This window comes from Dama dama, chromosome 24 (assembly GCF_033118175.1).
Source record: "Dama dama isolate Ldn47 chromosome 24, ASM3311817v1, whole genome shotgun sequence".
In the NCBI taxonomy this organism is placed as follows: Eukaryota; Metazoa; Chordata; class Mammalia; order Artiodactyla; family Cervidae; genus Dama; species Dama dama.
In genome coordinates, this window is record NC_083704.1 from 7,743,256 (window position 1) to 7,768,745 (window position 25,490).

The 25,490-nt window shown below is 41.0% G+C and overlaps 1 protein-coding gene across 7 annotated transcripts in view; it reads right to left on the minus strand.

Annotated features, from left to right (window-relative positions):
* The window catches only part of NEK10 (NIMA related kinase 10), a 322,723-nt gene that overhangs the window by 295,048 nt on the left and 2,185 nt on the right, over positions 1-25,490 (minus strand). For 4 of the 7 annotated variants that reach the window (XM_061127631.1, XM_061127638.1, XM_061127632.1 and 1 more), the window contains exons 2-3: positions 8,178-8,301; positions 7,850-7,910 (exon numbers count right to left, since the gene is read on the minus strand). The exons of 1 other annotated variant lie outside the window; for it this stretch is intronic. In XM_061127631.1, the coding sequence (XP_060983614.1) occupies positions 7,850-7,910; positions 8,178-8,251 (135 nt within the window). In that variant the 5' untranslated portion in view covers positions 8,252-8,301. Of the gene's footprint in view, positions 1-7,849; positions 7,911-8,177; positions 8,302-24,360; positions 24,553-25,490 lie in introns of those variants that run through there. 2 more of the 7 variants (XM_061127633.1, XM_061127635.1) reach the window with 2 other exon arrangements.

Genomic DNA, 25,490 nt, shown 5'->3' on the forward strand with positions numbered 1-25,490 from the left:
AAAGAACAAATAATCCTAAAATTTATATGGAACCATAAAAGGCCCTGGATAGACAAAGCAATGTTGAGAAAAAAAGAAAAAGAACAAAGCTGAAGGGATCACAGCCCCTGACTTAAGACGATACTACAAAGATACAAGTAATCAAAGTAGTATGGATGGGGGTTGAAGATGGTGGAAGAGTAAGATGTGGATCATCTTCTTCCTCACAAATACATCAAAAATACATTTGCATGTGGAACAACTCCTACAGAACACCTGCTGAACACTAGCAGAAGACCTCAGACTTCCAAAAAGGCAAGCTAAACTTCACATAAAGTGGTAGGGAAAAGGCATGAAAATAAAGATACAAAGAAAAAGGGATGGGTCCTGTACCATGGGGAGGTAGCTGTCAAGGAAGAAAAGTTTTCACACACTTGGAAAGCCCCTCACAGGTGGGGACAAGGGGGAGCTTTGGAACCTCAGAGGGGAGTACAGCAACAAATAGGTAGAAGACAAAGCAGAGCGAATTTGGCAGAGAAGTTGTTTGGACACCTATCACAGAGAGTCAGGGTTGGATGCTGAGGCTCTGGGAGAGGACTGAGGCTGATTCCTATGAAGGACTGGGGTTGACTCTGCCTCCTTCTGAGGGTACTAGTACAATGCAAGTCAGGGGAAAGCCTGGATCTGCCAGAAAGGCAAGAAATCATTGTCATAGGGACCCTCAAATTCCTGTGGACCCTCTAACTCCACATGCTCCCAGACTGCAGGACCCAGCTTTCACAAGTAGGATGAGTTGGCTGTGGTCTATGACCCCAGAGATGGGCACACTTGCAAATGTGGGGTTTTCTCTTGGGGTTTTGTCTGTCTGTCCTTTTTTTGGTTAGTGGTTGGTTTGATTTTCTCCTATTTCTTTCTTTTTCCCTTCTGTGCTGTGTGACTGGTGGAGTCTTGGTACTCCAGCAAGGGGTCAGGTCTGAACCTCCAAGGTGGGAGACCCGAGTCCAGGATGTTGGATCACCAGAGGACTCCCAACCCTATGGAATACTAATCGGCAAGAACTCTCCCAAAGGCCTCCATCTCAACACTAAGACCTGGCCCCACCCAAAGGTCAGCAAGCTCCAGTGCTGCATGCTCCACATCAAACAACTAGTAAAACAGGAACACAACTGTACCCATTAGTAGACAGGCTGCCCAATGTCACACCAAGCTCACAGACACCCCGTAACATAGCACTGGGCCCAACACTGCCTTTAGAGAGACAAGATCCAGCTTTACCCACCAGAACGCAGGAACTAGTCCTCCCTCCTCCAACCAAGAAGCCTTAAAGTCCAACCCCACACACTGGGGGTGGACTCCACAGGAATAACTACAACCTTGAAGCCTCTGGAAAGGAGACCCCAAACACAGTTTATTAAACAAAATGAAAAGACAGAGAAACATGCAGCAGATGAAGGAGCATGGTAAAAACCCACCAGACAAAACAGATGAAGAGGAAATAGGAAATCCACCTGAAAAATAATTTAGAGAATGATAGTAAAGATGATGCAAAACCTTGGAAATAAAATGGAGGCACAAATATACAGAATGGAGGCATGGATTGAAAAGATACAAGAAACATTTAACAAGAACCTAGAAGAAATAAAGAACAGAAAATCAACAACAAACATCATACTAAGTGAAATTTAAAAAATACACTAGAGGGATCAGTAGCAGAACAGATAAGTAAGCTGGAAGATTGAAAGTTGAAAACAACTGAAGTATAGTAGAATATTGAAAAAAAGAATGAAAATAAATGATAACAGTCTCATAGACCTCTGGGACAACATTAAGCACACCAACATTTGAATTAGAGGGGTCCCAGGAGAAGAAAAAAAAAGATATGAGAAAATATTTGAGGAGATTATAGTTGAAAACTTCACTAGCAGGGAAAAATAAACAGCCACCCAATTCCAGGAAGGCCAGAGAGTTCCATACAGGATAAACCCAAAAAGAAACAAAGCAAGACACATATTAATCAAACTAACAAAATTAAACACAAAGAATAAATATTAAAAGCAGCAAGGGAAAAGCAACAAGGAACTCCCCATCAGGGTAACAGCTGATCTTTCAGCAGAAACTCTGCAGGTCAGAAGGGAGTAGCAAGATATACTTAAACTGATGAAAGGAAAAAACCTACAGCCAAGATTACTCTACCCAGCAAGGTTCTCACTCAGATTTGGCAGAGAAATCAAAAGTTAAGAGAATTCACCACCAAACCAGCTCTATAACAAATGCCAAAGGAACTTCTCTAGATAGGAAACACAAGAGAAAGAAAAGACCTACAAAAACAAACCCAAATCAATATAGTAAATGGTAATATGTATCATCTATATAATTATCATATAATAAATATATATAAATCATATATATAATAATAATACATTTATATATATCATATATATAAATAATTATCTTAAATGTAAATGGATTCAATTCTCTAACCAAAAGAGACTGACTGATTGGATACAGAAACAAGACCCATATATATGCTGTCTACAAACGACCCACGTCAGACCTAGGGGCACATAGAGACTGAAAGTGAGAGGCTGGAGAAAGGGAAATTCTCTCAAAGGTACAGAGAAGAGCTAGCACCTATCTTGCTCAAACTGTTCCCAACTTGCAGAGGGAGGGAAACTCCCAAACTCATTCTGTGAGGCCACCATCACCCTGACACTAAAACCAGACAAAGATACCACAAAAAAGAAAATCACAGTCCAATATCATGGATGAACATAGATACAAAAATCCTCAACAAAGTTCTAGAAAACAGAATCCAACAATACATTAAAAGGATCATACACCATGATTAAGTGGGATTTATCCCAGGGATGCAAGGATTCTTCAATACACACAAATAAATGTGATACACCATATTAACAAATTGAAAGATAAAAACCATATGATAATCTCAATAGATGCAGAGAAAGCTTTTGACAAAACTCAACACCATTCACAATAATAACTCTCAAGAGTGTGGGCATAGAAAGAATATATACCTCAACACAATAAAGGCCATAAATGACAAAACCACAGCAAGTATTATTCTCAATGGTAAAAACTGAAAGCATGTCCTCTAAGATCAAGAACAAGACAAGAGTGCCCACTCTCACCACTGTTATTCAACATACTTTTGGAAGTCCTAGTCATGGCAATCAGAAAAGAAAAAGAAACAGAAGGAATCCAGATTGGAAAAGAAGAAGTAAAACCTTCACTGTTTGCACATGACATGATACTATACATAGACAACCTTAAAAATGCCACAAAAAGCTACTAATCAATGAATTTAGTAAAGTGGCAGGATATAAAATTAATACACAGAAATCCCTTGCATTTCTATATATTAACAATGAAAAATCAGAAAGAGAAATGAATGAAAGAATCCCATTCACCATTGCAACAAGAAGAATAAAATACCTAGGAATAAACCTACCTAAAGAGATGAAAGACCTGTATGCAGAAAAATATAAAACACTGATGAAAGAAATCAAAGACAATTCAAACAGATAGATAGATATATACCATGTTCTTGAACTGGAAGAATCAATATTGTCAAAATGACTATACTACCCAAAGCAATCCAAGATTTAATGCAATCCCTGTCAAATTACCAAGGTCATTTTTCACGGAATTAGAATAAAAACTTTCACAATTGGTACGGAAACACAAATGACCCTGCATAGCCAAAATCAATCTTGAGAAAGAAAAACAGAGTTGGAGAAATCAACCTCCCTGACTACAAATTATACTACAAAGCTACAGTCATCAAGACAGTATGACATTGGCACAAAACAGAAATATAAACCAATGGAACAAATAGATAACCCAGAGATAAGCCCATGTACTTGTGAGTACCTTATCTTTGACAAAGGAAGCAAAAAAATACAATGGACAAAAGATAGCTTCTTCAGTAAGTGGTGGTGGGAAAACTGGAGAGCTATTAGAATACTTCCTAACACCATACATAAAAATAAACTCAAAATGGGTTAAAGACTTACATGTAAGGCCAGAAACTGTAAAAGCTCTTAGAGGAAAACATAGGCAGTACACTCTTTGTTAGAAATCACAGCAAGATTCTCTCTGACCCACTTCCTAGACTAATGAAAATAGAAAGGAAAATAAACAAATGGGGCCTAATAAAACTTAGAAGCTTTTGCACAGCAAAGGAAACTATAAAGAAGATGAAAAGACAAACCTCAGAATGGGAGAAAATAATTGCAAACAAAACAACTGACAAAGGGTTAATCTCCAAAATATAAAAGCAGCTCATATAGCTCAAAATCAGAAAAACAACCCAATCAAAAAATGGACATCTAAACAGACATTTCTCCAAAGAAGACATACAGATGGCCAATAAACACATGAAAAGCTGCTCAACATTGCTCATTATTAGAGAAACGCAAATCAAAACTACAGTGAGGTATCACCTCACGTGAGTCAGAATGTCCATCATTAAAAAATCTACAAACAATAAATGCTGGAGAGGATGTGGAGAAAAGGTAACCCTCCTGCACTATTGGTGGGAATGTAATCTGATACAGCCACTATGGAAAACAGTATAGCTATTCCTTTAAAAACTAGAAATAAATCTACCATATGACCCAGCAATCCCACTATTGGGCATATACCCTGAGAAAACTACAATTCTAAAAGACACATGTACCCCAGTGTTCACTGAAGCAGTATTTACAATAGCCAGGACATGTAAGCAACCTAGATGTCTATCAACAGATGAATGGATAAAGAAATTGTAGTACATTTATACAATGGAATATTACTCAGCCATAAAAAGGAATGCATTTGAGTCAGTTGTAGTGAAGTGGATGAAACTAGAGCCTATTATACAGAGTGAAGTAAGTAAAAACAAGAAAAACAAGTATCACATATTAACACATATATATGGAATCTAGAAAAATGTATTGATGAACTTAGTAGAGAATGGACTTGTGAACACAGCAGGGGAAGGTGAGCGTGGGACGAATTGAGAAAGTAGCATTGACATATATACACTATATGTGTAAAACAGATAGCTAGTGACAAGTTGCTAAATAATACAGGGAGCCCAGCTTGGCGCTCTGTGATGACCTAGAAGGGTGGGATGGGAGGAGAGGAGGAAGGCTCTGGAGGAAAGGGATATACATACAATTATGACTTATTCGCATTGTTGTAAGGCAGAAACAAACACAAAATTGTAAAGCAATTTTCTACCAATTAAAAAATAAATAAAATTAATAAAAATAGTATGTTGTTGGCATCAAAAGAGACACATAGATCAAGAACCCAGAAAAAAATCCACACACTTAAATGATCAATTAATTTATGACAAAGGAAACAAGAATATACAGTGGGGAAAAGACAGTCTTTCAGTAACTGGTGCTGGGAAAACTGAACAGGTACATGTAGAAGAATGAAATTAGAATATATTCTCATGCTATATACAGTAATGAACTCAAAATAGATCAAAGAGCTAAATATAAGACTGGAAACCATAAAACTCCTGAAAACACTCTGACATAAATTGTAGCAATATTTTTTGGCTCTGTCTCCTAAAGGAAACAAAAGAAAAAAAAATTAAACAAATGGGATATAATTAAACTTAAAAGCTTTTGCACAGCAAAGAAAACCATCAACATAATTAAAAGACAACCTACTGAATGGGAGAGAATATTTGCAAATGATGATAACCAGTAAAGGGTTAATATCCAAAATATATAAACAGTTCATACAACTTCAATATTAAAAAACCTGATTTAAAAAAAAGGGCAGAAGACCTAAATAGACATACTTCAAAAGAAGACATACAGACAGCCAACAGGCACATGAAAAGATGCTTAACCTTGCTAATAATCAGGGAAATGCAAATCAAAACCACAATGAGATATCATCTCACATCCGTCAGAATGGCTCTCATGACAAAGACATCAAATAACAAATGTTGGCAAGGATGTGGGAAAAAGGGAATAATGTTGGCCGGAATGTAAATTGGTACAGGCACTATGGAAAACAGTATGGAGATTCTTCAAAAAGCTAGACAGAACTACCATATGATATAGAAATTCCACTCCTGGGTACATATCCAAGGAAAATGAAAACATTAATTTGAAAAGCTACATACACCCTAATGTTTATTGCAGTATTATTTACAATAGCCATAGTATGGAAGCACCCTAAGTGTCCACCAACAGATTAATGTATACACACACACACACACACACAATGAAATTCACTCAGTTGTAAAAGAGAATAAATATTGTCATTTGCAACAACACGGATGGTCCTAGAAATTATTGTCCTTAGTGAAATAAATCAGAGAAAGACAAATTCTGTATGTTACCACTTATATGTGGACTTTAAAAAAATAAATGAATATAGTTAACTCGTCTATACACAAATGTTCAAGCTGCAAACTTTCAAAACTGAATGTATGCTTGCATGTCCAATCACATAAAGCTAGTTCACATGTCTGGCACACATGATCACAGGTACGCACCCCCTACAAGTCGTTGTGCCTTTGTACAGTTCTGTATAGAGAACAGTAATGCAGTATCTTTATTTCAAGCCCAGAAAGTCTAGACGCAAGTGTAAAAGCAGCGGTGATGTAGCTGGTACTACTGTACGTTTCAAGGTACTGTACTGGATGATTTAAAATGTTTTCTTTTTTTGTGTGTTTGGTTTTTTTATGTATTAATTGTGTGAAAAGTATTATAAACCTATTGCAGTGCTGTACTATATAGCCAAGTGTGTTAGTTGGGTACCTAGACTCACAGATACAGAGAATAAACCAGTGGTTACCAGAGGGGAGAGGGAAATGGGGAGGGGTGATACAGGCGTAGAGGATTAAGAGGTACAAACTACTATGTATAAAACAAATAAGCTAATAGGATATATTATACAGCACAGGAAATAAAGCCAATATCTGAATATAAATCTTAAAAGATTTATGGAGTATAATCTTAAAAGATTGAATCATTATTCTATACAACTGAATTTAATATAATATTGTTAACCAACTCTACTTCAATAAACAAATTTTTTAATGCTATAGTTCTCTGGTAAGTTTAGTACACATAACAAAAGCCAGTAGGGCTGTATTACCACATGAGCTCATGAACAAATTTGCTTGAACAAGTTTACCACAGTAGACTCTGGAATCTGGCTCCCAGGGTTCAAATCCCAGCTCTGTCATTTGCTAATTGACCATGCTAAATAAGTATCTGCTGTGTTTATTGCTATTAGCATTTCTGTGTTATTCCCCAAGCCTTCTCGGATAGCCTCTAATCTCATGCCTCTCCAAAGTCTTACAGAAGCTAAACCAAAAAAACATCTAGAGATAATTCAAGTGGCAGTACCATTCTGTCCATTAAAAAAATAAAAATGCTATTGTGAAAGCAGTCAAAACTCACTCCTTCATTCCCCCTGTTTTTGGTGAGATATACTTTGCAGCCAGCATCAAGAGGGGTGCTGTAGCAGCTGGGCAGCCCGAAAAGCAGGGAAGGGGAGAAGGAAAAGGGGATGCACAGTGTTTTGGAGAAATCAACTCCCCTAGAGCTCTGCAGGGTCAGACCCTGAGCATTCAATAGAAGAACATATCCTTTCTACATTGATGCGTTTTGCAGGTTAGCGCCCATGGCACTGAGCAGAGGAATGAAAAGGCTGTGGATGCACAGTCCTGCTTTCTGACTCTGAACCAGATATGAGAGACGCAACTGGAAGAAAGATGAAACACGGGAAAGAACAAAGGAAAATAGATGTATCGTTCATAAGCTGTTAAATGGATCCTTTGGAAACGTGATTTCTCTGTCATTAATGGATGTGCATTCTTTGAAAACACTACCTGTTGCTTGCTTGCTTGAACGTTCAAAAGGCACAGAAGTCTTTTAAGATCTGAATAGTCCCTAGGAGAAAGAATAACACAATGTCAACCGACAGAAGACTCTAGGTGAACTAGTTGTGTTACCCACTAGTAACATGGACCCCTGCCACTTGGAGGCCTGCTGTTATAGAGTGAAACATATACACACTAAACATCTCCTTAGAACTCTGGGAAAGGGCAAACATTTCAGTGAAGACTCTACCCCAGAGTAGCAGTTGCCAAGGATCTACGCTGTGGTTGCTGGTCACTGCTTGAGTTAATAGTAAGCAAAAACTCAGTATGGTGTTACCTGGTAGTGACTCCTTGCTGTTTTTTATCAGTTGATTTTTCAGTGGCCTTCACTTTTTTGTCTTGATCAGGCATTGTAAACCATCAATGCCCCAGAATTAACATCGCATTCCTTTCAAAGTAAACTGGAAGGAAAAACTTTAGTTGGCTTGTGTGCTCCAAAATAGTCTCAATTAATGCAAATTCACTTAAAACATTTATTTAAATATGCACAAACTAACATTTACTTCTAATACAATAATAAAAATGCTAATATGGATAACATTTACTATTTATCATTCAAAGGCCTCTGGATACATTTAGGGCATAGTTTATAATTATAGGTTTATAATTATAGTAGTACCTAAGCCTATATTTTCTGAGTCATTCTTGATTTCAAATCTTCTGACTCATTACCCCAACAAGTACTTTTCTGCTTGCCAGGAAAAGTGTCCATATTTGGGATTTCCAAAATATTTATAAGCAAATACCTGAAGTCCCACTGACACTCTTATGCCATCTTACTTGTCTTTCTCGGTAAGTTTCCTTAACAGCATGCTGCTAGTTTAGGGAGCTCCTCTCTCATCATGGGTCATGTCCCTAAAAATTCCAGAGAAAGCTCCACCAAATGCATTGCACTTGCAAATGCATTACAGTGTCAAGGGCAACACACAAAATATCCTTGGGTTTCCAGAATGCCTAAAACTTTCAGGCTGAATCCCCACATGGGACAACTCCAGCCATAACCTCTTCTGCCAGAACTGGGTCAGCCTTGCACAGTCCCTGAACTCACTTAAGCATCCTGTTTAAAACAAGACAATGGGCTCACAATCAAAATGGAGTCATTCATGCTAACCCTGGGGTCAACCAAACTAAATTACAATTTCACCTCTCCCCAAGATGGAAACTTAAACTAGCCAATCAGGAATCTCCTGATTAGCACTAGTTAGGTAAGCAGCCTGATAAACCCTCCATCCTCTTTGGGAAAAATAAGCTTGCAATAACCAATCTGTTTTTTGACTAGTATAACTTCTTCATTCCTATCTTCTTCTGCCTATAAAAGTCTTTCATTTTGTACAGTTTCTTAGAGCTCCTTTCTATCTGCTAGAGAGAATGCTGCCCAGTTCATTAATTGTTGAATAAAGCCAATAAGATCTTTAAAATGTACTCAACTGAGTTTTGTTTTTAACAATCCAGACAGTGGGGCATCCAGCCTGGGAATACAAGACAGTAGGCACCTCACTCTTCTGAATTAAGCTTTGTCATCATTATGGTCACCCTTCCTAGGATAAGCTTTAATACTACTTTCTACCACTACTCAAAAGGTTAGTATGAGTTCAACAATGGAGAATAATTTATTTGTTAATAAAACCCTTCTTTAATCAATTTCTGATTAAGTTGTTCTCATTTCCAGAATAGAAACCAAAAAAAAGTTGAAGATACCCATACTTTCAATTACATGGAACATACAAAATAAAACACTATTGGTTTAGTTCTTGATTGAATGTAAAATTTTCCAGTTGTACTTCAATACTAGTGCTTGACTTCAGAATGTTTTTCAGGCATGAAAAAGTATGCATTGCTGTCTTATAATTGCATGCCTCAATGTGTTATAGAATTGATGGCCAAAATCCAAGTGTTTCAGAAGTACTTAAGAGGCAAAAGGAATGTACCAATGGGTGTTTTACTGCAACAGAATTGAGCAAAATTTAATTTTGTAAAATGAACAAAGACAGTATATCTAAGGATTTAAAATTATTTTCCCAATATAGTTGCATATTTGTGACAAATAGTTCAGCTGGAATTGAGCTGAAGACCAAGGTTCTCATCACAGATGCACATCATGCAAAGTACAATAACAGTATTTTAGGATTGTGCCCAGGACCTAACACCATGGATTTATTCTTTCAACAAATATTTATTGAATGTGTACTATGTTCAATCTCAGATTGAAAACTACTAAAGATAAAAGTGGCTATCTCAGATATAGGTTTCTACTACAAACAAAGAAAAACCCACTTAGGAACTTGAAACTATGTTTTGTGAGATATTCAGATATAGATTTGGTTTAGCATCTGTTTAAAAGAAAGAAAGGAGAAAGGGAGTAACAAAGGGCAGGGTAGGGAGGGAAAGAGGAAGAATGAATGACCTGTACATCATTTTTCAACAGCAAAAGATCCAAGTGCTTTTCATATATAAATATTAAAATGCCCCAAAAGTTCTAAAATAAATGGAAATCCAGTCAAAATAAATATAATCTAACTTCACCTTTCCCTCAAGAACAGAGGGAAAGTTCCATACAGATACACTGGCCTGTTGGCTTCAAATTCTGCTCAAACCGTAGCTCTAGCCTGTTTTAGAAACAGGATATAAAAGTCACAATGATTAGCATGTGAAAATGTGTGGAAAAGCTCATGGGCTTCTGAAGGTAGAGGACCATATCTGCCACAATCTTACTGCTAAATGCCTTGTCTTATTCTGTGGTTTAATCTCTGTGATTTTATTGACCTGGTGGGTGAACAGGAAATAATCCCCTAATAGTTTTATCAGTTTAAGATTAGCTTCTACTCTGTGAACTGGAAGAGTGAAAATAGATAACTCTCTAGAAATGCTTCTCTTAATTAAACAGTAAACAAATTCACCAGAATCAGAAGACGCAGGCAATTGCCTTTAGGACAAAAAAGAAAATCCTTTCCACTTGGTGGCCATTAAAATGGAAACTATTCTGAAAAAAGAAAAAAAAAACTCCAAGAAGTTGGAAATACTATTAAATATTTAATGTAACCCCATATTTAATTAGCAAAAATTATTACACTATACCAAACGCTATTTAGATAGCATCACAGACTCAGTGGACATGGACTTGAGCAAACTGTGGGAGACAGCGAAGAACAGGGCAGCCTGGTGTGGTATAGTCCACCGGGTCGCATAAAGTTGGACAGAACTTGGTGACTAAACAACAACAAGAGGGCGATAATTCAAAACTGATGGGTGGGGAAAAGGGAGGTTCACATCCTAAGTCATTTTCAAGAAGCAAACACCTTTCTGAGCAAGTGTTTCTCAGAGATCAGGTGAGGGCAAGAGTCCTGCAGGCGGAGTTTGCCTCAGAGCCAGCATCTAAACCTGAGGGAAGGAGTGGTTGGTGACAGTCCTGAGGGAGAACCTAGCCTTCAGGGCAAGGCAGCAGGGCCCTAGGGGGCATTCCTGGGACAGACCCCACCCCACATGCCCCCTGCTGTCCTCCTCTCTGAAAGTATCTAGATAACAGCATTTGCTGCACATTCCCCAACTTGTTTTATAGATACTAAAACCACATTATAAAGAAGAAATTAACTAGCCGATGATAAGCACCTACTGGCACCTGAAGATTTATGATGTTAACGCCCCGGAACCTCACCATCAACCAACCACTGTGCAGGAGCTGATCTCACACCCCAGAGACCCGCCGACTCCCCACCCTGGCCTTTCTGCACACTGCTGTATTTAAGATGGATAACCAGCAGGGACCTACTGAATAGCACATGGAACTCTGCGGGGTGTTACGTGGCAGCCTGGATGGAGGGGAATTTGGAGGAGAATGGATCCATGTATATGTTTAATGGAGTCCTTTGCTGTCCACCTGAAACTACCAAAATATTGTTTGTTAACTGGCTATATCCTGATACAAAACGAAAAGTTTAAAAATGAATAAATGAAATAAAAATGCTTTGCTAAAAGGCATCAGGAAGGTCAGGTGTTTTGAGCATAAACTGCCTGGACTCCTTGCTGGGCCCTGCAGTAAAGGCTGCACTGTCCTTCACCACGGCTTGTTGTTGTTTAGTTGCTCAGTCGTGTCCGACTCTTCGCGACCCCACAGACTGCAGCACGCCAGGCTTCTCTGTCCTTCACTGTCTCTCGGAGTTTGCTCAAACTCAGGTCCATTGAGTCAGTGATGTCATCCAACTATCTCACCCTCTGTCGTCCTCTTCTCCTCCTGCCTTCAGTTTTTCCCAGCATCAGGGTCTCTTTCAATGAGTGGGCTTTTCACATCAGGTGGCCAAAGTATTGGAGCTTCAGCATCAGTCCTTCCAATGAGTATTCAGGATTGATTTCCTTAAGGACTGACTGGCTTGATCTCCTTACTGTCCAAGGGACTCTAGAGAGCTTCTTGAACACCACTGTTTGAAAGCATCAGTTCTTCAGCACTCAGCCTTCTTTATGATCCGCTTCTCACATCCATACATGACTACTGGAAAAACCATAGCTTTGACTACATGGACATTTGTCATCAAAGTGATGTCTCTGCTTTCTAATACACTGTCTAGGTTTCTCATAGCTTTTCTTTCAAGGAGTAAGCATCTTTTAATTTCATGGCTGAAGTCATCATCTACCGTGATTTTGGAGCCCAAGAAAATAAAGTCTGTCACTGTTTCCATTGTTTCCCCAACTATTTTCCATAAAGTAATGGGACAGGATGCCATGATCTTAGTTTTTTGAATGTTGAATTTTAAGCCAGTTTTTTCACTCACTGCAGCTAGGTGTCAGTATACTGGCTTTACTGTGCATGGGCTAGTGGGCCTGAGTCTGGTTCTGTGACACAGGCACTGCTGACTGGGACAAAGAGACTCCAGCAGCTTAAACAAAATTCTCCCAAAAAGAGACCCAAAGCTGGCTGCTAGAAGCAAAACTCTGAAGCCAATACATGGGCACAAACCATCCTTGGAGATGGCGGCTCTGTGGATGTCCACAGCCCCCACGGATAAGCGTGGTTGATGGGGATTCAAGGGCCAGGCTGCAGGCGCACATGGAGCAGAGGCGGGGGCAGTGGCTGCCAACTGCCAAGCTAACCTCTCCTGCTCACACTGACTTCTCTGAGTCCTTCCAGGTCTCCCTTCTCCTCCACCCACGGGCTTCTTCGGGTCATTCAGCCTCAACTCATATGTCCCCTCCTTGCTGAGGACTCCCCAGCAACCCATGGGCCCCACACTCTCACCACTCCACCCTGTTTCAGCCCCTCGTGGGGCTCATCGACATCAGAACCCCCAGCCAGTCACTGGTTTCTGTGCAGTAGATCATAAGCCCCATGTGGGCAGGGACCATGTCTGCTTTATCCCCACACACCAGACAAACGGCACAGAGGAAGCACAATGTGTGAAATCAAAAAGTATTTGTGCCACAATCTGTAACAAGTGGCTCAGGCATTTTTACCAAAGTTCATGAATTATTTGCTTTTTGTGCACTGTATGCTCATTTGCTCAGTCATGTCCGACTCTTTGCAACCCCATGGACTGTAGCCTGCCAGGTTCTTCTGTCCACGGGGTTTTCCAGACAAGAATACTGGAGTGGGTTGCCATTTCCTCCTCCAGGGGATCTTCCCAACCCAGGGACTGAACCCGAATCTCCTGCATTGCAGGCGGGTTCTTTACCATCACACCACCTGGGAAGCATTTGCTTTTTAACAATTATTTATTTTGGAACTAGAGCCCCCCATGACTCCCAAGCCCCAAGTCTGGTGCTCCTTCTCAGAGCCCAGTGCAAATACTCCCCACATTGCAAACCTATGCAAAAAGCATAATGATTGCCTGACAACTCCATGACGCAGTATTGGGCCTCCTGTGTTCACCAGACACATGGTGGGCAAACAGTAAATATTTATTAAACAAAAAAATTCATGAATAGATGAATAAATAAAAGAATTATTTTTTAAAAAACCCTTTAATTATCCCTTTAGTTCAAAATTCTTTCATAAAACTTCTTTTAAACCAAATGGATTGATAAGTATTTGTAATGTTATGATAATACTGAACACACTCAGGAATGCCCTAAGTCAGTAGTCCCCAACCTTTTTGGCAGCAGGGACCAATTTTGTGGAAGACAACTTTGCCATGGGCTGGGGTGGGAGGATGGTTTCAGGCTGATTCAAGCATATTACATTTATTATGAACTTTATTTCCATTATTATTAGATTGTGATATATAATGAAATAATTATACAAGTTAATATAATACAGAATCAGATTATCTGGCATTAGATTCTCATAAGGAGCACACAACCCAGATCCCTCACATGCACGGTTCACAGTAGGATTCAAGCTCCCATGAGAACCTAATGCAGCTGCTGATCTGACAGGAGACAGAGACCAGCACTGTGAGGAATGGGGAGGGGTTGTAAGTACAGATGAAGCTTCCACTCGCTTGTCTGCAGCTCACCTCCTGCTGTGCAGCCCAGTTCCTAACAGGCCATGGACTGGTACCCCTGATCTAACTTATTCAGTCTTTAGGAAGAAAATTAGAGGCCTCAAATTGTGGTGCTGGAGAAGACTCTTGAGAGTCCCTGGGACACCAAGGAGATCAAACCAGTCAATCCCAAAGGAAATCAACCCTGAATATTCATTGGAAGAACTGATGTTGAAGCTGAAGCTCCAATACCTTGGCTACCTGATGCAAGAACTGACTGATTGGAAAAGACCCTGATGCTGGGAAAGATTGAGGGCGGGAGGAGAAGAGGGCCACAGACGATGAGATGGTTAGATATCATCACCGACTCAGTGGACATGAGTTTGAGCAAACTCTGGGAAGTCGTGAAAGACAAGGAAGCCTGGCGTGCTGCAGTCCATGGGGTTGCAAAGAGTTGGAAACGACTTAGGGACTGAACAACAACAAGAAAATAAGATAATATTCATGAACAGTGTTTCTCAAATTATCTATAAAGTTGTTTTTTTTTTTTAATTTCCAATCTATTATGGACCAACACTTCTGACTGAGTGATGTATCTTATTCAGCTAAATAAGTCCATCACTGATCATGTGCTTGGACAGCATGGCAATGTCAAACTGCCATAAATATTCCTCAATGCTTGCTCTCAAATTTGCACTTCTCTCTTGTGGACATACTAGTCTGGAAGGCTACCTGAATGGCACTGTTTTAGGTAACTGAGGTCTCTCCTTTCAAATAACAATATTGTCTTCACAGCGATGCTAGGTGACCTTCTGAAAACCGCTGCCCTCCATGTGGTGCCTGAAAGGACTCACTCAGTCGTCAGTTCCAGGACAACCAAGGGAGGGTGAGAGTGGTTGGGTGCAGGCTCTTTACTGAGTCCCCATAGTCCTATTTCTCTGGGATTCTGTGTACAGTTTCATTTTTTTAAAGTTTCCTGTGCTAAAAATAAAAATAGAAAACCACTCATTTTCTGACACTTATTTTATACATGAGGCCAGAGATTATAATACTTGCTACACAAATACATGTATTCATATGGGGACTTTCCTTTGATTCTAAATGGAAAAGATGAAATTCAGTATTTTTTTCTTAAAAGCGGGAATGGGTCATAGAAATGAAAGATTATATATAAAATACAAGGGCGTATTGGGCTTCCCAGGTAGCACTTGTGGTAAAGAACCCACCTGCCAATGCAGGAGACATAAGAGATGTGGGTTCTTTCCCAGGGTCAGCAAGATTCCCTGGAATAGGAAATGGCAACCCACTCCAGTATTCTTGCCCGAAGAATCCCATGGACAGAGAGGAGCCTGACGGGCTACAGTCCATTGGGTTGCAAAGAGTCGGACACAACCGAGTGACTTAATACAAGTGCATATTACTTTAAGAACAGAAACATTCATATCTTTCCTCTGTACCTATCAGTCATGGAACCCAAATATTATCTCAGATCAGAGAGACAAAGCATTCCATACTTTATAGGATAGTCAAATGGTCTGGGGTTTTCAGCCCTAGTCAATTATGGGCATAATCATAGTTCTGACTCACTTTTTAATTTTAAACCCATTTTTAAAAAGAAACTCTCAAAAGTAATTCCTGTTTCCTATTATCATCCAAAATTTGGGTTAATACTAAAAGAAAGACATTGGACACACACACCTCACTTAGTAATTGCAGGGCAAACACATATGATAGAGAGATACCCACAGCACTGCAAAATTGATTGTAATTAATGTAAATTGTGCAAATATAAGCCCACTAATTGAACAACATGGTGAGTATCTGTGACATGATTTTCAGGATCTCTGCCCAGAAATTCTTTGTTACTCCCCAGTTGCTTTAACTGCTCGAGAGATCCTTATATGACCTCATTAAATTCATTTAAGGAAATATCTTCAATTCCCACAAATACAAGTTTTTTCCTTCTAATCACTTAGGTTGCATCTTTGTAAACTATTCCATTTTACTTACTGCCTTTTATGCTTGTGTTCAGTCACTCGGTCATGTCCGTCTCTTTTGTGACCCCATGTACTGTAGCCCACCAGGCTCCTCTGTCCATGGGATTCTCCAGGCAAGAATACTGGAGTGGATTGCTATGTCCTCTTTCAGGGGATGCTCCCAACCCAGGGATCAAACCCAGGTCTCCCACTTGCAGGCAGATTCTTTACCATTTGAGCCACCAGGGAAACCCAAGAATACCGGAGTGGATAGCCTATCCCTTCTCCAGTGGAACTTCCCAACCCAAGAACTGAACCAGGATCTCCTGCATTGTAGGCAGCTTCCTTACCAGCTGAGCTACCCGGGAAGCCCTTACTGCCTTTTGAAAGAAAGTGAAAGTCATTCAGTCGTATCTGACTCTTTGCAATCCCACGGACTATACAGTCCATGGAATTCTCTAGGCCAGAATACTGAGTGGGTAGTCTCTCCCTTCTCCAGCAGATATCCCCAACCCAGGAATAGAACCAGGGTCTCCTGCATTGGAGGCAGATTCTTTACCAACTGAGCTATCAGGAAAGAGTTTTTAAAAAAAACCCACAGTACTTAGAACATAACAGCAGTAAGAGTTTGGCATAACTAATAATAAACTAAGAGTTTATTATTTTTGAGAAGTATAATGAGCCCCTATAACAAAAGGAAGCTAGAACTACTTGTGCCAACAACGGGAAGTCTTTCTTTCTTTCCTTGACTGAATGATGGCTAACTTCCATGTTAGATGTCAAGATGCAGTCTGTCTGTGCTCAGGGAGGTAATAAAAGCAGAGAACTTTCAGTCCCACAAACAGCTGGAAATGCAAAGTGAAAAATCATTGTTCCAGTTCCTTTACTTATTCACATATTTTCTTAAAGTCTCTTTAAAATGTTGAGGAAAAAAGTGGTTAAAATAAGATGTGTATGTGTGTTAGTTGCTCATTCGTGTCCAACTCTCTGCGAATCCATGCACTGAGGCCCACCAGGCTCCTCTGTCCGTGGGATTCTCCAGGCAGGAATACTGGAGTGGGTTACCATTCCCTTCTCCATAAAATAAGATAGGATTCAAAAATATATATAATTCACATAGACCAACCAGAAATAAGGACAATGTGTTCAAACGTACTGGTTAAGTGCTATTTTCTCAATCTTGACAACTGTATCATGATGCCACAGGCTGCTAACGTTAGGGGAAGCTGAGTGGAGGGTACATGGGAACTCACCGTATGATTTTTGCAGATTTTATCAACTCTCAAGTTATTTCAAAATAAGCATTAAAAGTGCATTAGGAGACTTCCCTGGTGGTCCAGTGGTTAGTACTCTGTGCTTCCACTGTGTCACTGGTCAGGGAACTAAGATCCCAACCACAAGCCACATGGCACAGTCAAAAAAAAACCAGTGTATTGGCCACTTGAGCAGTTTATTTTAGTAAAGTGCTCTGAGAATAGACAAAGCATTTCTTTTTATACAGAATAATTATACTTAACCTCACAGATACAGGAGCTTGGTCTTTAGAAAATTATAAATCCTGCACAGAAAGCATCAGGTTAAGTTGGACAAACACTGGAAAATAAAGCGCACACAGAGATTTTAACAGTGATCAAAGAGCAAAAGAACTGTAAGAAACAGGACTTGTTCATACCTACTGTAGCTCACAAAGTGGAAAGTGGAGTCGCTCAGTCGTGTCCAACTCTTTGCGATCCCATGGACTGTAGCCTACCAGGCTTCTCCATCCATGGGATTTTCCACGCAAGAGTACTGGAGTGGGCTGTCATTTCCTTCTCCAGGGAGTCTCTAAACTGTGGACTTGATTCTTGTATCATATTGTTATGGTTCCTCAGTGGGAAATATGGGTGGAGTTAGCAGAACAGACAGTTATCACAAGAAAGACCCTCCTGGAACATCTAGTATCAGGGATCTGTCACCTTCCAGGCTCAGGAACACCTTTACATGAATGATACCCGCAGAGTACATGGCCAAGCAGCAGAGCTTCAGTGAGACCTGAGAAGGTACATCCTCCTTAAAGGGTTTCAAAAGCACGTTAAAAATGAAGCAGAACAGGGGCTTGTCCAGCGGCTAAGACTCCATGTTTCCAATGATCCCCGGTCAGGGAACTAGATTCCACATACTGTAACTAAGGATTTGCATGCTGCAACTAAGACCCAGAGCAGCCAAGTAAATAAAATAAAATAAATATATTGTTTAAATGAAGCAAAACAAGACACCGGTACAGGACAAACAAAACAGACCTATAGGTTCCCTGGTGCTGACCAGGATTCAGTGCCTTTCATTGAACACGGGAAGAAACACGAGGCTCAGAGAGGGAAAATGTGCCTGAGGCCATAAGGCACTTTTAGGAAGAGAAGCAGAACAGAGTCCAGCTCACCTTCAGGGTCTAAATATTAAAGGGAACTCAGAGACAGGGAAGGAGAATTTGTTGACATTGGCCTTTAGATGAGAGCAAAGGTTGACATATAACAAGCGATGCTTGCATAACTTCACCTCCTGGACTTTGGTGTGCTTACAAATACACACCCATTCATCCAGGTCCACTCATGAGAACTAGGTAGGTGGTGAGTTTTAACCACCACACGGTGCCAAAGGTGCAGTTGTAACCGAACTGCCATTGGCAGAAGTGGCATCAATGAAGGGCAAGTATCATCAGAGCCTTGCTCCCGGGTCAGCAGACTTGACACCTTCCCTAGCACAGTTTGTTCTTTAAACAACCTTCTGCTTTCTGTTTAAACAAGCACCTGGGGGATAAAAGAACCAAAAATAAGAAGAGCATCCTGACTGCCTCTCACTCATTCCTTCGAATGTTTACTGAGCACCTGCTAGAGGTTAGACAGCTCAGCAGTAAAGAATCTGCCAGTTCAAGAGACATGGGTTCGATCCCTGGATCAGGAAGATCCCCTGGAGGAGGGCACAGGAACCCACTCCAGTATTCTTGCCTGGAGAATCCCATGGACAGAGGAGCCTGGCGGGCTACGGTCCATGGGGTCGCCAAAGAATTGGACACGACCGAGCGACTAAACATCATCATAGGTTAGACATGCCTGTAAAGTGTCTGCTTTCTTCTTCTGGTGAATCTAACCCAGGGTGGACCAAGACTGCTGTTTCATATCTACACTACCATGAGTAAACTAGCTGGCTGGTGGGAAGCTGCTGTGCCTCGCAGGGAGCTCGGCTCGCTGCTCTGTGATGACCTCGGGGGTGGGATGGGGGAATGGGAGGTCCAGGAGGGAAGGCATATATGTATACACACAGCTGATTCACTTTATGGGACAGTAGCAACTAACACAACATTGTAAAGCAATTATATCCCAGTGGGCAAAAAGTTAAAAGGAATAGACGACAACAGACATCAATATCATTTTCCTATTTTCAAGCTTTATTCCCATTTTATTAGTAAGCCTTTTGTGACAAAGGACAATGCCCCCAGATAGCATAGAGCTCCTGTGGGTCCCCTCAACCGTCCCTGCGTGGGGTTTGTGACTGTGCTCAGGCCTATATGGCTGCTCACACAAGTCTACTTGTGACACAGTGCAGAAGATGCCTCTGTTAGAGAAAGTGAACCTGAGACCCATGTACTAAGTAGTGATACTGTAAAGGGGAAAAGGTCCAGATGGTTTGAAGAAAGAATTTATATTAACCAGTTGATAAAAATAACTAAAGTAGCACATCAAATTTCTCTTTATTCACTGACCTCCAAACATAGTAAGATTACATTCAATTCTCTGATACTGTGTGACAGAGAAAGGTGACAATGATATTCATTCATTCCTTCATGAAATAATTTTTAATCTCTTCTTATATGGCAGACACTGAGGCTACTGTACTGAATAAGACATGGTACGATAATAAGTGAGTATGGATTCAGCCCAACCAACCAGACCCTCAGAGAATAAAGAGATGAACACACTGCTGTTCATAAAAAGCGGCAGCACTGAATTACTTTCTGAGCCACAAAATAAAATTGCTTCATCTAATAATATTTCTTGATTAAGTGCATATTTAATTTATTGTGCTCTGTGCATAAGATGCTGCTAGAGGCTTCAAAAGCATCTGTCCGTAACTCAGCATGTGCAGGCAATGAGAAATGTGGAGGTTAAACAACATGAACCTGCTGATATTTGGGCCTTAAAAAAAAAAGAACAATTTCTTATAGTTCAGCCTAATGCATGGAATTAAATAGGAACACTAGAAATGTCAAAAAGCAGAGAAAATTAGTTTCTCAAGGAAGTTATGAATTGAGTGAGTTTAAGGGAAAGAAAGCCCAGTGGGGGCTGATGAGAGAGCTCTGGAAAGGTGTGTGTGATGGATCTGGAGAGCAGGTCCAGGAGCATGGGGTGGCAGGTGGGGTGGGGCTGGGGGAAACAGGGAGCAGATGAGCTGGGCTGGAGAGCTGATGCTGACCTCCTGGGCTGTAGCCAACACTTGAAACAGAAGAGGCTCAAATAGTCTCAAATCAAGAGCAGCCCTTGGGCATGAACCTTGGGAAAATGACACTTCCTCTTCCTCAGGCCCTCACTCATTAGATTTCCATCTTTCTACTCAGTATGGTTCCTGTCTGCCTGAGTCTCTGTATCCTCACCACTTATACCCTCATCCACATCACCACCCCCTGGATCCTGAACTGCAGGAACCACTTCCGAAATGGACTCCCAACCTCCAATTTCTCTCTCTTCCCAACAACAAGGCTGTTCTCTGCATAGCATCAAAAGCACCTTTTTTTTTTTTTTTTTTGGTACAAAACTGACCAATTGAGCCTTCATGGGCTTCCCATTTCTCTCAACATAAAAACAAAATATAAGGAAGCCCATGGGTGTCCTGTGAGATGAAGCCTCAGCCCCCAACAGCTCCACTCAGACCTGGACCCAAACCAGTTTTTTCCTGGACCAGATTAAGTGTGAAAGGCCCGGAAGGCTCATCCACCTCTAGGGAATTTTCTCTGATCTCCATGCCTTGAAGCTCTTAATAAAGGGGCAGATTCCAGCAATAATTCAATAAAGATGCATATCTGGTTCCTTTAGTTTACTATACACTAGTCAGGGATGTGAATGACAGAGAGTTTGCTCATCTGCAGCATCCAGCACAGCACCGCTGGTTTCTAACAATGCAAGTGCTCAATAAACGGTTGCTGAATGAATGAATGCATAAACAAATCCCAAGTGAAAGTGACTGGGAAGCTCCAGGTATGGAGGATCACTGTTTATAGATGGAGAATAAAGATCATGAAAAAACTCTCAGCAAAGGATACATCTGCCCCAGATGACCAGTATCTAGTTATAGAATGTTGGTTTGACCAAAGTCTCTTTAAAAACGCATGGAAGCCACAAAATAAGTAAGATATCCGTGTTAAATATGAGCTGCCTCAAATACACATGAACGGGACGATAACACTTCCTACAGGAAACATGAATATTTACGCTGATGTCAAGTGTAGCCCATGCACACGCATACACATGTCGTGTGAATGCCGTGGTCTCCACTGGAGAGTGCTAACAGGCTTGGGGAGGTGAGGTCTTCCTGTTACATGCATGACTGGGATGCAGCAGTGGTGGTGGAGACCTGGTGTCTCCTTGCCCGCTGAGTGATCTCAGAAAGTCCCTGGGCCTCTCTGATGATTAGTCTCCTCATTTACAAGAAAATAGAAACAATAATATCCCCGTTATAAGACGGCAGTCAAGATTAAATAAAAACAAACTCTTTTACAACTGTCCAGGGGACTCCCCTGGTGGTCCAGAGATTAGGCCTCTGCACCTGCACTGCTGTTGGTCCAAGTTCAATATCTGGTTTGGGAACTGAGATTCCCGAGTGCTGCATCGTAGGGCCCCAAACAAAACAAAAAAAAACAAGCTGTCGGTAGCTAGCTCAGTTGTTATTATGACAGTTTTTCTAAATACTCTTATTGGTAACATTACTACTACATCAGCTTGAAGAGCTTGTCATGCTTATTTGAAGTCATTTACCTGTATTCACTGACTTTGGTTCACAAATGACAAACACTGACATAAAATGAAAAAAAAAACAAAACCCACTGTTTTTAATGCCACAAATAGTCTTCATTTTCATTTGTTACCTCTGATGTTAGTTTGGATTTCCTATTACAGGCACTTTGCTGTATTCTTACACAAACTTACAGAACCCTGGGATGAGGCTGTGTTGTATCTCCAGCTCACAGATGATGGAACTGACTGAGTTTCAGTAACTTGGCCAAGATCTCATATCTGGTAACAGTAACAACAATAAAAGCAAATGTTTATGGGGGCTTGCCCTGTGCCAGGACCATTCTGCTGCCATACATTAACCAATATTAATATAATTCTAACAAAGCTATAAGGCACCTACCTGTACTGTCCCCATTTCACAGATGACAGAACTGAGGCCCACAGAGGTAAAGTAATTTCTTGGATTCACAGAGCTGTAAGTCCCTGGTGGATGAGCAGGAATTTAAGGCCAGGCAGGGCCCTCCTTGTTAACTGAATGCTATACTAACTCTTCCTCTTGGTTGCCTTTATCCTGCTATTCGCCTAAGTGAATTTTCTAGGTAAATGTTTATCACCTTAATGATAAAATATTACTTCAGACACACTTTTCTCACATCAATTAACAATTCCCTGTCATTTATGCAAAATACACTAAATATTGTGTGACTTTTCACTGATGGCCCAGGATCAATGTCAAGGCTGCTATGCGTTATCCAGTCTGCCTCTTGTTTTTATTTCACCTTTTGTAGAAGGGTTTTTTAGTCTCTCTTCTAGATATGTGCCCTTTGACCGTCATTTTGTTGTTTTGACTCTCTTGAGGGTTATGAAGCTAGATTTCTTGTCAACTATAACTACTCCTAATACAAGACTGAATAAGCTCTGAATTGAGCTGACCTCATGGATGTGAGAGCATGACCTTTATGATGACTGTCGCAGATTTCAGCTGAGATGAAGGGAACTCTGACCTCTAGATATGGATGAGCATCATGTTACCAAATGAGAAATCATCTATTTTATTCAGTGCTCATTTTCATGATTTTTTTTTTTAACCACACACGTCAGGCGGATATATGAGTATATGTAGAGTTCGCTTTTCTGTGGAAGACCAGGTCTCAAAAATGTAAGAGTCATTTCCAAATCCAAGCCGTATAACCTGTTCCCATGGTGACACTTTCTATCCCCCACATCCTGCTTTATTTTCATCTCTTATTTCTCTCTCCCAAGTAAAGCATAATAGAAACAGCTAACACAGGGCCCCCAACCCCCAGGTCATGGGCCAGTACCTGTCGGTGCCTCTTAGGAACCAGGCTGGACAGCAGGAGGTGAGCAACAGGAGAGGGAGCCAAGCGTCACCTGTATTACTGCCACTATGCACCACTCCCATTACTGTCTGAGCTCTGCCTCCGCTCAGATCAGCGGTGACGTCATAAATGTAATGCATTTGAATCATCCTGAAACCATCTCCCGCTCCTCCCCCATTGCTGCCCTGTCTGTGGAAAGACTGTCTTTCATGAAACCCGTCCCTGGTGCCAAAAAGGTTGGGGACTGCTGAGCCAACATGTACACGGAACTTCCTACATACCCACCATAGTTCTAAGATTTATCTCTACTGATTTGTGATAGGCTCACAACAACTCCATTTTACATGCAAGGAAACTGAGGGGCCAAGATTAAGCAATACAGCAGAGGCCCTGCGTATGGCAGTGGCGGAGCTGGGATTTGAACCCAGGCATCTGGTGTGAGACTCTGAGTTCTATGGATTCTGGGCTACCACCCTTGGGAAACTGGGCTCTGAGAGCACAGGGTCTTGGTTTCGCTCCCTGCTGGTCACCCGGAAAACTTTCATCTCCTCTCCACCTCTTCAAGGGTTCCATGCAGTCTACTCTGACTGTCCTCAAAGTCTGTTTGGCTCAGACTTTGAGGCAGGGTGACATTCCAGGCCCTTCTTTCACCTACTTGAGACTTAGCTGGTTACACTTTCTTTTGCCCCATCCTTATCTGGCAGAGCACCCTAGATTTATCAAATGCACGAAGCTCTCACTTGAGTCCCTTACCTGAATCAGAGCTGTTTCTGTACACAGAAGTTTGTGATAGTGTAGTGTGTGGGCTTCCCAGGTGGCACAGTGGTAAAGAATCTGTCTGCCAACGCAGGAGACGTGAGAGATGTACATTTGATCCCTGGGTCAGGAAGACCCCCGGGGGGAGGGCATGGCTACCCACTCCACTATACTTGCTTGGAGAATCCCATGGACGGAGGAGCCTGGCAGGTACAGGTCATGTGGTAGCAAAGTGTCAGACACGACTGCCATGACTTAGCACGCATGCACACATCTGAGAAGCACAGTGTGACTGGGTCATAGAACGATGTCCTAGAAACTGACTGAACCAACTGATTTTTACCATGGGAATTTCACAATTCCAAACTTCAGTGTTTCTTGTTCTACTATTAAAAGACCATTTATTAGGGCAGTTTTAGGTTTACCACAAATTTGAGAGGGAGGTAGAGAGAATTCCCATGTACCCCCCTACACACTAGCATAGCCTCCCTCATGATCAATACTACTTAGCAGATGGTACACTTATTCCCAAGGATGAACCTACATTAACACATCATTATCATCCAGAGTCCACAGGTTACTCTAGAGTTCACTCTAGGTGTTGTATATTCTATGTGTTTGGACACACGTATAACATATGTATCCACCATTATGATGTCATACAGAGTATGTAAACTACCCTAAAAATCTGTGCTCTACCCGTTTATTCCTCCTCCACCCCCTGCTGACCTCTGATAACCAATGATTTTTTCACTGTCCCCATAGTTTTGCCTTTTCCAGAATGTCATAGAGTTGGAATCATACAGTATATAGCCTTTTCAGATTGGCTACTTACTCTTCTTAATAATACGCATTTAAGGTTCCTCCATGTCTTTTCATGGCTTAATAGTTATTTCTTTTTTAATTTTATTTATTTTTATTTCTGCCTGTACTGAGTCTTTGTTGCTATGAGAGAGCTTTCTCTAGTTGTGGCGAGTGGGGCTCCTCTCTAGTTGTGGTATGCAGGCTTCTAGTTGTGGTAACTTCTCTTGTTTCTGAGCATGGGCTCTAGGCTCCCGGGCTTCAGCAGTTACGGTGTGTGGGCTTAGCTGCTCTGAGGCATGTGGGATCGTCTCCCACCAAGGACT